General features: G+C 40.6%; 1 protein-coding gene across 4 annotated transcripts in view; it reads left to right on the top strand.

Annotated features, from left to right (window-relative positions):
* whrna (whirlin a) overlaps positions 1-11,912 on the top strand; it is a 158,796-nt gene extending 146,884 nt beyond the window's left edge. For all 4 annotated transcript variants that reach the window (XM_079657505.1, XM_079657504.1, XM_079657503.1 and 1 more), the window contains 2 exons: positions 1,956-2,078; positions 10,940-11,912. In XM_079657505.1, the coding sequence (XP_079513631.1) occupies positions 1,956-2,078; positions 10,940-11,122 (306 nt within the window). In that variant the 3' untranslated portion in view covers positions 11,123-11,912. The remainder of the gene's footprint in view (positions 1-1,955; positions 2,079-10,939) is intronic.
* Positions 11,913-14,548: the final 2,636 nt, after the last annotated feature.

Below are 14,548 nucleotides of genomic sequence, written 5' to 3'. Positions count from 1 at the left end.
CAAGACCACTGATAATCTCCCTCGATCTGGGGCTCCACGCAAGATCTCACCCCGTGGGGTCAAAATGATCACAAGAACGGTGAGCAAAAATCCCAGAACCACACGGGGGGACCTAGTCAATGACCTGCAGAGAGCTGGGACCAAAGTAACAAAGGCTACCATCAGTAACACACTACGCCGCCAGGGACTCAAATCCTGCAGTGCCAGACGTGTCCCCCTGCTTAAGCCAGTACATGTCCAGGCCCATCTGAAGTTTGCTAGAGAGCATTTAGATGATCCAGAAGAGGATTGGGAGAATGTCATATGGTCAGATGAAACCAAAATAGAACTTTTTGGTAAAAACTCAACTAGATGTGTTTGGAGGAGAAAGAATGCTGAGTTGCATCCAAAGAACACCATACCTACTGTGAAACATGGGGGTGGAAACATCATGCTTTGGGGCTGTTTTTATGCAAAGGGACCAGGACGACTGATCCGTGTAAAGGAAAGAATGAATGGGGCCATGTATCGTGAGATTTTGAGTGACAACCTCCTTCCATCAGCAAGGGCATTGAAGATGAAACGTGGCTGGGTCTTTCAGCATGACAATGATCCCAAACACGCCACCCGGGCAACGAAGGAGTGGCTTCGTAAGAAGCATTTCAAGGTCCTGGAGTGGCCTAGCCAGCCTCCAGATCTCAACCCCATAGAAAATCTTTGGAGGGAGTTGAAAGTCCGTGTTGCCCAGCGACAGCCCCAAAACATCACTGCTCTAGAGGAGATCTGCATGGAGGAATGGGCCAAAATACCAGCAACAGTGTGTGAAAACCTTGTGAAGACTTACAGAAAACGTTTGACCTCTGTCATTGCCAACAAAGGGTATATAACAAAGTATTGAGATGAACTTTTGTTATTGACCAAATACTTATTTTCCACCATAATTTACAAATAAATTCTTTAAAAATCAGACAATGTGATTTTCTGGATTTTTTTTTCTCATTCTGTCTCTCATAGTTGAGGTATAGGATGAAAATTACAGGCCTCTCATCTTTTTAAGTGGGAGAACTTGCACAATTGGTGGCTGACTAAATACTTTTTTGCCCCACTATATATATTAACAAAAATGAAAAAAACACATATACAAATGTAATGTTCAACTAGTATTAAAAGCCAGAAAGCAAAGTTTGCAGTTATTTGTTATTAACAGAAAGAATGGAGTGCGGAGAGAGGGGAGAATTGAGGTCCTGAGCTGGAATTGAACCGGGAATGCTGCAGTAAAATGATATGCCTCTTCACCAGCTGGACACCATTGCTATTTCCCTTACTATATGGACATAGAATCCAAGTAGCGTGTTTCAAATTAACATACAGATGAAAGAAACCCCTCAAGGAAAAAGATTCTCCCCATTGGGTTACAGAGGCCAGTGTAAGAGAAGCTTTACGATAGTGAATACGTAATATATATTCATTTTTATATGGTTATTTCTTATGTCCTTTGACTTGTGAAACTGTACAACATGATTGCTCGTTCATGGACTGGTCACCAGGATTAAATATGTACATACTTTTAGAGAAGAGGTCTTTATGAATGTGTAAACACATTGAGAAGTTCCTTGAGTGTGTTTGCTCAGAAGGAAGCTCATAACTGTATCATCAAGATTCAAGGCTTTTATTGTCATTCGTACATAGCTACAGTGAAGTTATGTCGATGAAAATCTTAGGTCCCAGGCTCCTCCAACAGTGCAAGTCAATACAATACAATAGAATACAAGTAGTGCCATAAGAGTCTACAAGTGATCCATCATTTGTAAGTTACAAACAGGTGAATGTTATGGATGTTCTAAAGAACAAAAGAAGGACCATACATGTATGCATAGAGGCAGGAAGGGGAAGCAGACATAGAGAGGTATTTTATAAATACGCATTAATGATGTTCTTCTGATTTAACCTGTGCTCCTCTCCCTCCCTTGATGTAGCCGGGGCTGTTGGAGCCCACCTCCTCCCTGGTGAGGGTGGCAAAGAGCGCCAGCACTCTGGGGATCGCCATTGAAGGCGGAGCCAACACGCGCCAGCCCATTCCACGAATAGTCACAATACAGGTGAGTGAGGAACAACACAAAACAATGTATACAATAATGATTTAATATGAAATAATACACGTGTACCTTCACTTTGATTCACATATATATGTTGCTATGAAGTAAAGGACTTATGTGTCTGCCATACAGATTTCATATTTACATTTTAATTTTCACTTTCACTTTGTTAAATCTTTCAACAACATTAGTCCTCATCATACACACGATATACATTCCTTTTGTCGAATTGTTGCCCTTTAAATGGCGATTTATTTACGAAATGCCACACAAATGAACCTTTTTGCTGTATACTTGTTGCTAAGGTGATAACCTTTTTTCTGCATTCTGGAATGTGTAAACAATTTTTTTTTTAACAACATTCATTTTGATGCATTTGTATTGTTATGCAGGAAACCAATTAAATATGTATTTGGCCGAAAGGGCAAACGTGATAAAATGTCTCAATCTGATGGGAAATAATAAAAACAGTAATTTTGCTGCCAGAGCTCCAGATTGAAAAAGGCTCATGTAATAGAAGGCATGGTTTTGTCATGTAATGGCCGTGGGATAATCTGTATTTGGCAACTCACTTTATTATACACTTTTTATAGGAGCTGGGGATCTTAAATGTGTGTGGGGAAACACTCACACACTTTCCAAAATCGGTGCCATATGCAATAAAGCACAACCGTTAACTCTGTATACTTTTGAAAAATCAGCCGACTCAGTTTTGGTGAATGTTCTCCTTATTATTAGCTGTGTTTATTATATCCTGGGTGCCTTCTTCTTTGATTCTCTGTGATGGTATCATGCGCCCACCTGCCAGCTGGGATTTGATGCCCTTTAAGGATTGAAATGGATTCACACTGCAGCTGAACTCACAATGAGATTCCTGCTAATTGAGTCCTCGTTGGGGATTGTGACATTGACGGTGTTCATGAGAACGCTTAACTGCCTTGAGACTCAATTCCCTGCGATTCCCTTCTCAGTATAAGGCAGTTAGTGAAACGTTGAAGTTGAGGAATAAAGACAGAATTAAGACCTATGGTGCATTATCACAGGTTATGATACGGCTCAGCTCAGATATCTTCATGTTGGGTTGAGCAAGACACATTTGCATTTCCGCATGAAAAACTTTTGTAAATCCAGATTTGAGATTCAAATATTGACAATAAGGCACCTCGGAAAGCTATTACTGTGACTGGATGTGCATATCTGTCTGCCAGAGTAATGTGCAAGTCAACAAAGCCCTGCATTAGCTCGGAGTTTCAATTTGAAGATCAGTGCAGCGAGCAGCCACAGACTGCAGTCCGAACCCCGTTCAAAGCCGTGTCTCAACCCAGCCTCCCTCAGGGGTGGTGATTGGAATAAAAAAAGGGTAGCTGATTGCCAAGGGAGGGATAAAAGGATTGGAAATGAGCACATTCAAAATCAAAGGGTGCACTGAGAAAAGAGGGCGGCGAGTGTGAGTGAAGGATACAAAAGAAGTGTGTTAATAAGGAGAGGAGGAGGGTTTGTGCAAATGAGGAAGAGGAGGTCAGGTGGTGTTGTTGATGGATGCCATATTTGGGCATTTGATTGGTGTGTAGGTGGTGATGCATTGGGACCAAGGAAACAGATGTGTTTTTAATGTGAGATACAAATCCCTAAACAAATGCAGGAAGATGGGATTTAGGGTTATCTTGTTTTTTAATTGACGCATTAAAAAGCCCCGAAACACTTCAATTATATTTCCAGCATTTTGTTTACGCGGCGCTTTTAGTAAATGTTGCGTATGTGTAGTCAAGTTGGTTTCTTCATTTGCATGTGTTTTGGCACGTATGTGATTTTATATATTTTCGTAATTTTTTCAAGTGCAGCAGTTTCTCCTAATGAAAGTGTTTGGGACGTTTGGGAACACATCTATTTGTATTTCATATCAGAGATGGGTCTTTGCTTCATTATTGTTTGTCCTTTTATCTGTTTCTTAGCTCTGTTCACTCAGAGATTACAAAGCAAGGGCTCTATGCTAAGAGGAATAACATAAACGTATAGAAGATGAAAATGGTTGTTTAATAATAGTATAATACAAGCAGTTTTAGATTGAATCGATGTTTTCCACCATTGTACCATCATGCACTACGAAAGTGATAACTATCACAACGTTCCTATTTTCCAGATAATAACATCCTTTTTAACCCAATAAAATAATAAACTATTAAAGGTAAAAAAGCACTTCTCAAGAATGCCAGCGCTTCAGATGTCTGTACATTCATAGGAATTCTAGTCATGAACCCTCACTTCATCGCAGTATTAACAATGACCCAACCACACACAGCAAGAAATGACCACTCAAGAGATGAAGCCACTAAAAAGGCTCAACCCATTACCAATTCCTCTAAACCTCAGATACTCGAGCCGAGAGTCTAATGAAAATAAAAAGGCAGCTGATTGCGATGAATAATAGCGGAGGAAATTGGTGCGATGGGTGTGAGGAGGTTAAATGAGCTCGTTTTAACAGAGCTCATTTAAACAAGTAGATTGGAAATGTAATCAGGTTTAAAATATTGACTGGTCTCTTATTACAGCTTCCCATTTTTGCAATTGAATATATTTATCCAAACTTTGGTTTATTGAGATAATAACCCTATCAATCAGAAGCGAGACAGAGCCAGGAGCCACATGACACCGCCGCTGCTTCCCTCAACAATAACACCGTATGGCTGCAGTCATTTGGAGACATTCATAACAAAGTAGCCTCAAGGTCACACCATACAGAAAAAGGAATACTTGTTTCCACGTTAACTTTCCAAGATGGAAAAGTGATGCATCAAAACTTTGCTCTGTCACCTGGGGAAAGCTAACTCAATGTTATTAGACCCTTGAGCAAGGCACACTATCGCAATACGCCCCTCAATCAGACCCAAGCATCAGAAGGATACATTTGCTTTGAAATAACCTGTTATATTGTGTCTGGCTTCCTGATGAGCGTGCTATCCCAGGGACAGATCAAACGCACTCTAGAATATCGTTTCTCTGCGAAACAGAAGCAGAGTGGAGTTGTGGCACTGCAGACTTCTAGATTCTGCTTTTCTTTCTCTCCGGGGCACGAGGGTTCTCGCCTCAAGTCACCTCAATCACGGCCGCTGAGGATGAAGTGCAGATGAGTGAGCTGCTGCCGGCCGGCCGCTCGTTATCAGTGCCATTATCGCTCCTGAAGCGACAGCCCGTTATCACCACGACGACTCGGGGTAATTGTTGCAGGCTCAGTAAATAAGAGAGTCTGTGATGCAGCCATTACACTGCCAACTGAAACAAAGTTAAGGTCAGGGGTTCAACTCCAACCCAGGGCGCCCACTCCATGCAAACCTCTTCTTTTGTTGGGTAACCCATCTCTCTTTCTTAATACATTTTATTCGTTTGATTACAGTCGTTGCTCATTCTGCGTTATTAGAAGTTCTACTTTCTTTTTCATTTGTGCAAACACATTTATAGAAAATAAGATGCTACAATCTAAGCATAAACAAAGATAATAGGGGTAATTCCCTTTGAGGTGACCATAGCCTTTTGACGCATCCCCATCTGTTATCAGAACACCTGAGGGTTTGACTAATACCTGGAACAATCATTACAAACCCATAAGGTTCCTATGCAAAGCAACTTGTATGTGAGTTTACTCGGGTTTAATTATATATTCTTTTTAACTTCTTGCCCAGAAGGCATAGCTTTGAGTAACTGTGTATCTGGTGGTTTAAAACCTTGAGGCACTTGAGGATGTAATGACATCAGTTCAAGTATCTCACAATTTTACTTGAGTACCAGTGGCGGCTGGTGGAAATTATTTTAGGTGGGGCTATTGTAATGCTGAATAAACCACACAGGGAACATTTTGAGAAATTACCCCTTCAATTAAATTGGCTACACTATTTCATTGTTGCTGTTGTATGATTCGTGTTTAGCTACGGTATTTAGCGTCTACAGCACCTCCACTTAGGGTTGACCTAGACCCAAACGTCGCCAGGAGGTCCCCCGGTGTTGTTGCGGGAGCTGCTGCACTAGCTAACGCTCCACTAGCTAACGCTACATTAGCAAAACAAACGCTTATTTCTTTTGCAAATGGTGCGGCGGGCTTCAAACACGTTCCCCTCCACTGGTTTCAACCAAGCACTAAATTAGATGTTTTCCAACCAAATACGGCTGAACTGACACTTCCCCATATTCATTTGTAAGTAGATTCGAAGATAGATGAGTTTCTGACTGCTGCAAGCCGAAGCTTGGTTGCTAGGTTACTAGTTGGGTGTTCTCCATTAAGGGGCCGGGGGAAACAAAGTTATTGATTACTGGTTCCATGTTGATTTAATTCAATACAAATTGTTGGGGGGAACTGAAAGGCTATTACCGTACTAGTTACTTTGCAGCCCGTACATTTTCCCCAAAACACATTTAGACGCTATCGCAACACAGAAGTACCTTTCAAATCCGATCATTTTTAAGACCTTCTAAATCATATTTAAGACCTTTCTTATTTTTTTGGTCATATTTAAGACCTTTTGAAGGCCTTACATTACATTACACAACTACAATTACTCAGTGTTTAGCTACGGTATTTAGCGTCTACAGCACCTCCACTTAGGGTTGACCTAGACCCAAACGTCGCCAGGAGGTCCCCCGGTGTTGTTGCGGGAGCTGCTGCACTAGCTAACGCTCCACTAGCTAACGCTACATTAGCAAAACAAACGCTTATTTATTTTGCAAATGGTGCGGCGGGCTTCAAACACGTTCCCCTCCACAGGTTTCAACCAAGCACTAAATTAGATGTTTTCCAACCAAATACGGCTGAACTGACACTTCCCCATATTCATTTGTAAGTAGATTCGAAGATAGATGAGTTTCTGACTGCTGCAAGCCGAAGCTTGGTTGCTAGGTTACTAGTTGGGTGTTCTCCATTAAGGGGCCGGGGGAAACAAAGTTATTGATTACTGGTTCCATGTTGATTTAATTCAATACAAATTGTTGGGGGGAACTGAAAGGCTATTACCGTACTAGTTACTTTGCAGCCCGTACATTTTCCCCAAAACACATTTAGACGCTATCGCAACACAGAAGTACCTTTCAAATCCGATCATTTTTAAGACCTTCTAAATCATATTTAAGACCTTTCTTATTTTTTTGGTCATATTTAAGACCTTTTGAAGGCCTTACATTACATTACACAACTACAATTACTCAAGTATTTTAACAATACTTGAGTAATTGTAGTTGTTTACATTCCACCACTGGAAGCAGGCATAGTTGCAATGTGCGTCGACATTAACCAATCATGTCTTACAGATTGAGAAGAGTGGCTCAACTGCATGATGGATTTGTGGATTCTGAGAGATAAAGTACATCAACTTCTTCCTCCTTGCAATAGTATCGCTGGTCAACTTGGTTGCTCAAACCCAACAGTAGTATTTCAGTCACTAAATTGTTGTTACGTAATGAGCTCAGTATTCACAGTCAGGAGGAGAAGAACCTGGACCTGACAGGAAGGAATCCATGTTTCTAACTTGGTGCTTTTAAAATCACACGAATGTTGAACCTGAGATTCCGTGTTTCCATTAAAGCAGCATTAGTGCCCTTTCATGTCTATTTGATGGCAGGAGAACTCCAAAACAGGCAGACAGAGAACAGCACTCTGACATTATATTTAATAAAAGGTGATGTGGCTTTCATGTTAGTGAAACATCAGGCCTTTTAGCTGCTAAATATTTTACTTTCTTTAACAGTTAGCAGCTAGCTTGACCTGTCTGCTGTCTCTTGCTAGGCTTGTGCAGCGTGTTTATCAGCTACAGTACAGCAGGTTTTAAGTAAGGCTGAGGAAAAAGTCAAATGGGAAAAAGATGAAGCTGCCCACATCCTCTTTTTCTCTTGAAAATAAGGTGGCTTCTTTTGTTGCTCTTGTGTTTGGGAAGTAGGTGGAATCCGCTCAGCCAGATGTGTCTCAAAGCTCGAAATGACTAAAGAAATGACATTACATTTTGCCTTAACTTAACCCACTTGTTCTTGCATTGCCACCGACTGTAATGCTGGTACAGGATGTGAATCATGAACAGCAGGGAGGTCCAAATTGAATGTGTGATGAAAGTAATTTGGGAAAAATAACAGATTTTTAGCAGTTTTCACTGTGAATATAAATTCACAAGCTGCTGATTTACTTTTCAGAATCAGAGTCAGAATACCTTACAGTAGTTATCGCAGGGGGAGATTAGGTTGCTATTTCAGGGTAAAATAAATATTTTAATAAACATAAGAAGCAGAACTAAAAATGTGCATAAAAGACCTAGCCACTGAGAATCATGCAATCACGGTCGACCCAAACAGTCCGGCAGACATCAATGGAAACGTCGTCCTCAGAAATATCCAGGTGCAGCCATGTCTCCTCAAAAGCACATTAAACTACACTCCAGGTATCCATCTGACATCTGGCTAATGCCGTTAGCTCATCCATTTCATTAGCGAGTGATCTTACGTTGCCCATGATGAGAGGGGGAGGGGCAGAGACCAGTCCGATGAGTGGGAAAGAACCGCGGCCATTGCTCCGTCAGCCATATCTGTCCTCTGTGGATTTGACCGTATAGAAGAAGCAGATGGGTTGAACAAATATCACTCTTTATTCAGGTTTGCGATAGAGACGTGTATGTTGAGGATCCACTTGAGTGAGTTCTCCGGAGCAGAGAGAGGCTTTAGATTAACTTCACACAGGAATGCAGACTGTAGATGCTGAAATTGCTGGCATTCTTAAGTTTTGCTGATGCCTTGTGTTGATATACTGGTTCTTTTAAGAGTCTTCAGATATCACTGCCGAAGAGCTGAGACTTCCTCAAGAAATAAGAACTGAGTCTTTGTGAATTGTTCTGTGCATGTCTTTGGTTGTCAATAACAATGTTTCTCTTGATTTGAAGGAAATGTGTGAGTGTGTAGCTTCAAAAGGAGAGTGCTGCCGGTCACGAGGAAACATTTCATTTAGTTTGAAGCACACACTTCTTTCTAAAGGAACAGAGCTGCAAACATTCACAGCTGAGCCTTCACTGTGTGTGTGTGTGTGTGTGTGTGTGTGTGTGTGTGTGTGTGTGTGTGTGTGTGTGTGTGTGTGTGTGTGTGTGTGTGTGTGTGTGTGTGTGTGTGTGTGTGTGTGTGTGTGTGTGTGTGTGTGTGTGTGTGTGTGTGTGTGTGTGTGTGTGTGTGTGTGTGTGTGTGTGTGTGTGTGTTAATGTATGTGTGTGTGTGTGTGTGTGTGTGTGTGTGTGTGTGTGTGTGTGTGTGTGTGTTAATGTATGTGTGAATGGGATTTTCTGTTAAACAAAGGCTCTATTTCCATATGGTAATGTCCTGTGACATTTATGGCATGACGTTTAGCTTAGATACTGAGAGGACCTAGTTTTCTTGGGTGTAACAGAACAAAAGTAAGGATCTCAGACTTTTAAAAACATCTTGTGAGGCCTGAGCCAGAAACAGGTGGGCTTTGGACCAGGGCTGTAGTTTTTTGATGGGTGATAACAATCAATCACTAACTGATGTACAAACAACCACTTACCGCTTTTTTGATTACATTTCCCCGACTCCTGCTGGTATCTAACAAATTCTGTTGGCTCCAAAGTAAAGTGAGTTATTATTTGTATTTGTACCAAGGGCAGTATAACAAACTACGGTAATCACGTAGGACTGGAATAAACAGAAATGGGAATATAGACAAAAAAGAAAGTAGAAACAAATTTGTTATTATCACCATACAAACAATTTCATGTTTTTAAAGGTGGAACATTACAATAATAATAATAATCATCATAATGGGGTTTAAACATATAATATTAGTTATATTTTTAAACATGAATCAGCTACTAGCATATTCTCCAGTCAAACAAAGACGACATTCAGAAACGGCACACATTTTTTATTACATTACTTATATCAGATTTGTATGTCTTTACATTTGGATATTGTGTTCATATCTTTTACAAGACAAGGAAGGAGATGTTTTGTGTTCCGTCTTCTTCATTCATCAGATTGTGAAGGGATGCTTGGCCTTAATTATTATATTGCCCTTTTGTACATTTGGTGTTGAAGTGTTAGTTGTTACAGCAGATGTATTTTGCCTCGCTCAAGAAACATTGTTATCCCTCCGTGCCGGCGACAGCCTTGGACCGAGGCAATAAGTTTGTCTGTCTGTCAATACCATTTTTATCGACACCAAGGACACCATAAAGGAATGTATTACATTTTGGAACAAAAATCCACCTGCACTTAAGGAAGAAACTGATTTCAGGGATCAAAGAATAACATCATCGGGACAAAAGGACTGTGTGTTCAGTGATTAGTCTTGTGTGCATTTAGGTGCTGGGTTTTCTGTCAGTCCTTGTGAGAGTCTTGACGTTGTTGGATGGATGTTTGGTTCTGAACTAGTTTATGTTTTGCCTTGCTATACTTTGTTTCCTTGGCCTATTCCACAAATAAAGGAGTTTGATTTCTAGGGGTTACTGCACTTGGGTCCTATATACCTCGCTGTCCATCTGTGAAAAAGCCTGGATTTCCAAAACATTTGGAAATTGTGTTAATTAAATACAGTATATATTTAATGAAAAATATTTTTAAAACTGCTTAGGAGTGGAATTTGTATCATACTACTTTTAGTCTTTGGGCACATAGGAAACGTTTTTTCCTCAAATGTGATGAAATATATAGAAATAACAGAGCCCGATGTACCCAGAGACTACATATGCTGTTAAGACAAACTCATTTCCCGACAAATGTTACCAAATCTGTTCAAACAAGTCATTCTCACATGAGGTTAATATATTTATTATCAGTTCTCCCAACATTGTTTTGTTCAAATCCACATTGTCTCTCTCTCTTTTCTTTCTCAGAGGGGGGGTTCAGCTCATAACTGCGGGCAGCTGAAGGTGGGTCAGGTGATCCTGGAGGTGAACGGGGCGACCATGAGGGGCCGCGAGCACAGGGACGCCGCACGCCTCATCGCAGAGGCCTTCAAAACCAAAGAGAGGGACTACGTGGACTTCCTGGTGACCGATTTCAACGTGGCGCTATAGCTGAGTGGAGGAGGAGACAACATGACAGGAAGAAATTGTCTATTGTTTTAAATGGCACAACTCTTTTAAACAAACACAAAGGAACCGACTGATCTCTGAGCCCTTCAGTCTGGATATATGATTTTTCATTACCGTGGACTTTGTTCAGGATTCTCCTCAACGTGTTACCTCCGCACTGTGAGACCTTATGCACTAAATGGAAAGTAGTGAAACCTTTTATTTTTCTCCTTGTGGATTTACGGAACTCCTTGTAGCACTTCCTCTTCCTTTGGTCAGTTTATTATTATTATTATTATTATTATTATTGATTTTTTCGCTTCTACCCGAGAGACAACCGCACATCTAAGACTGATCCACGCTCGACTTTACAAGCCTGGATTTGTAAATGTAAAAATGAACAAATGTAGATACAGATGCCTATATATACTGTACACATAAAGATACTCCTATATGAATTATAAAACCCGTAACCTCCGTTGCATCATCAGCATATAGTGATATATTTAAAGATGATGATGATGATGCCGGCCATCCTGGTGATTCTACATATTTTATAGTGATGCTACCTGCCTGTCTGCGTATAAGCACTCTTTCACAATAAGAAGAATGATATGTCAAGCTAACAGAAATACACGTTACATGCTTTAATCAGACATAAACATACATGTATGAGGGAAGGGCACCACGCAAATGCACCTCAGTTCCTGTTTCTTTCCACTTCCATGTTTATATGTATTTTTCACTACTTTGTCAACTCATTCTGTGAAAGCAAGATAAACGATCAAGGCTTCATTTTTTTTTACTTTATTGGCAAACAACACATTTCTAACACCTGAACTGTAGCCATGTTTCCGAGTACACACTAAAACACAATGTCGTTCAGAGTCTGTTTCTCCACGCAGCAATTTTGAAAAGCTTAGTATTCATTTTCCCCAAAATGCTGCATCAAATATTTACTTTCACATTTCGCCAGTTCTGTTTTGAGATATCCTCAGAGTGAATAAAACCCCAAATGTTTTCCCTCAGACTGCTCAGCTGTGCTCCTGCTACTCTAACAATTGCTAATGTTTCTTTTTGTATTTCATAGTTTTAATTATATACGCCCTGTGGGGGGGGGGGGGGGGGGGGGGGTTGCTGCAGCCATGCTCAGTGAAGCAATTAAACCCAAGAGGGGAGTGATGAGACATTTAGAGGACGACGACACTGCCAAAGATTTGATACATTTGAATCTTCGACACACATTTCATCCGCTCATAGAAAAGCAATTAGGAGATAAGCAATCAGGTGGAGTGAGAGACCGAGAGGGAGAGGGAGAGCGTAACATGTGAGACGTGATTGTTGTTGTGATGATTTCCCTTCCTCTCATGAAGAGTGCGAGCGTGGAGAGGATGTACAGCAAACATCCTCCCTGTGTGCAGGTATGAGTATGAAGTCATTAGAATAATTCATCTTAAAGTGGACCTATCATGCTATATTTGAATAATATAGTGTAGGACCATACCTATATAAGGCATATTTATTCTTTTTATTTTTCAAAATACGAAACAGATCATGCATTTTAGCCATTCCTCATTTCTCTCAATTTAACACTGTCTTTGCATGGGCTGATTCTTTGAGAACAGCGCCATCTACAGGCCTGGTATATGTACTACAGCGTCTCCAGCGCTTTGGAACGGCAATGTCCGTGGCTGTCTCCTCCTGATTGATGGAGTTGGCCCAATAGCTGTAGCGCCACTTCTGTGACGTCAGAGAAGTGTTCAAATCTGAATCGGTCTGTATCAGATCTGTTGCAGCCCCTTTTTAAGAGATTTGGGTTTGGAGGAAAATAGAGAGGGTTGTGTTTTCTGACACTTGGTGAGTTCCCTGGAACACCGGGGACACATATTCATGTATAAAAGACGTACAAAAGTGCATTTTGCATGATAGGTCACCTTTAAGTGTTCTGACGTGGATGTGTGTGTATGTCTGGAGCTAAAGGATGAAAAATATACATATGCTCAAAACAAGGAGACTGCAAATAAAGACTAATGTATATGTCCTCCAGGGAGCTGCTGTGAGACGCAGGAGGACGTGATGCAGGAGTCTGGGCAGCTCTGTGAGGGAATCACTATCAAACACTCCCGAACCATTCTGCTGACAACTCTGAGAAACACATGCTCTGTGTATCCACCACACTCCTTCAGAATGTCAACCTTTAATGAATAACAACAAATGTCAGGTTGTTTTTTTTGAAAGGTCATACCCACATCCTTGTCCTGCAATTTCACAATTATGAGGCCCGTTATATTATTTTTTTCAGTCTTTCAGACCAGAAATTAATCGATTACTCAATTTAAAAGTGGATATTTTAGTGCGTGGATGGACTTTGGCCCCTAGAAGCTGATGAATGTTTTGTGACTCTGATTTGGTCTTCAGCTGCTTTTTTTACCAGCTTGTTGCAAACTTTGTCCGCCTGTTGTTTGGTGTCACATTCAAAATATGGGTTTTGTGAAAAAAGGACGAGAGTAAGAAGGAGGGGGAAGAACAAGGATTCATCAGAGAAGAACTTCAGTAATACTTTATCGATCGCAGAGGGAAAATGTATTGTTTTACTAACAACTAACAAACTCTAGATCTACACATGCACCATCAGGACTTATCATAAAGTGTTGCTTGGTCAGATGAGGGTTTGGTGCCTTGCTCAAGGGTTCCTTGGTAGAGGCCACTCTCCAGCTACTAATCCACACTCTGTGGTGAAACAAAATACTACTAACAAACACAGTCGGAGCGTTAGCATTGCAAGCTAACTTCAAATTTAACTACAGTGGGGTAAAATGGTGGTCGAAGTTGTATGAATTACAAAGAGACCCAAATACGCCTTTATACACACAGTATACTATATGTGCTGTTAAACCAAAACAATTAGCTAATACTACAAAACCTAGTAGAGTTGCCAAACAGTTAGTACCATAGGTTAACACAAAAAAATGTCCCTTCTCACCCTGCATCATATCCACACTTTTGGAAAGCTTTTATATTAAAAGTGCAGACATGGAATTCCTCATCTTAAAATATATAAAATTATGCAAATGTCTGTTACTGGTTGTGTCCAATTCAACACTGGCTGAACATCATTTGAACTTTGTTTGAGTCTTTTTCAGCCCACATCCTCTTGAGGACAGAGTCCAGATGTCTTTTGGCACAGGATCGGGATGCGTATATTTGAAGACAAACAGGAAAAGATTGATATATATTTTAACGTGGCTGCCTACAAAACCAGACAGATATTCATGAATGTTTAAATATCCTGCCTCACAGAGCGAAGAGTATAAAAAATACAGTCCACATGAAAGTAGTGACAGGAAGAAGTAAATCCAGATGGGATAAGTCCACTGGGTGACACAAAAAGGACATCATTCAAACTAACACTTTTAAGCTAAGGCTTTT

Source organism: Notothenia rossii (assembly GCF_949606895.1).
Source record: "Notothenia rossii genome assembly, chromosome: 11".
NCBI classification, from domain to species: domain Eukaryota; kingdom Metazoa; phylum Chordata; class Actinopteri; order Perciformes; family Nototheniidae; genus Notothenia; species Notothenia rossii.
Note: the sequence above shows the minus strand (reverse complement) of the source record. Positions and strands in the feature narration are given on the sequence as shown.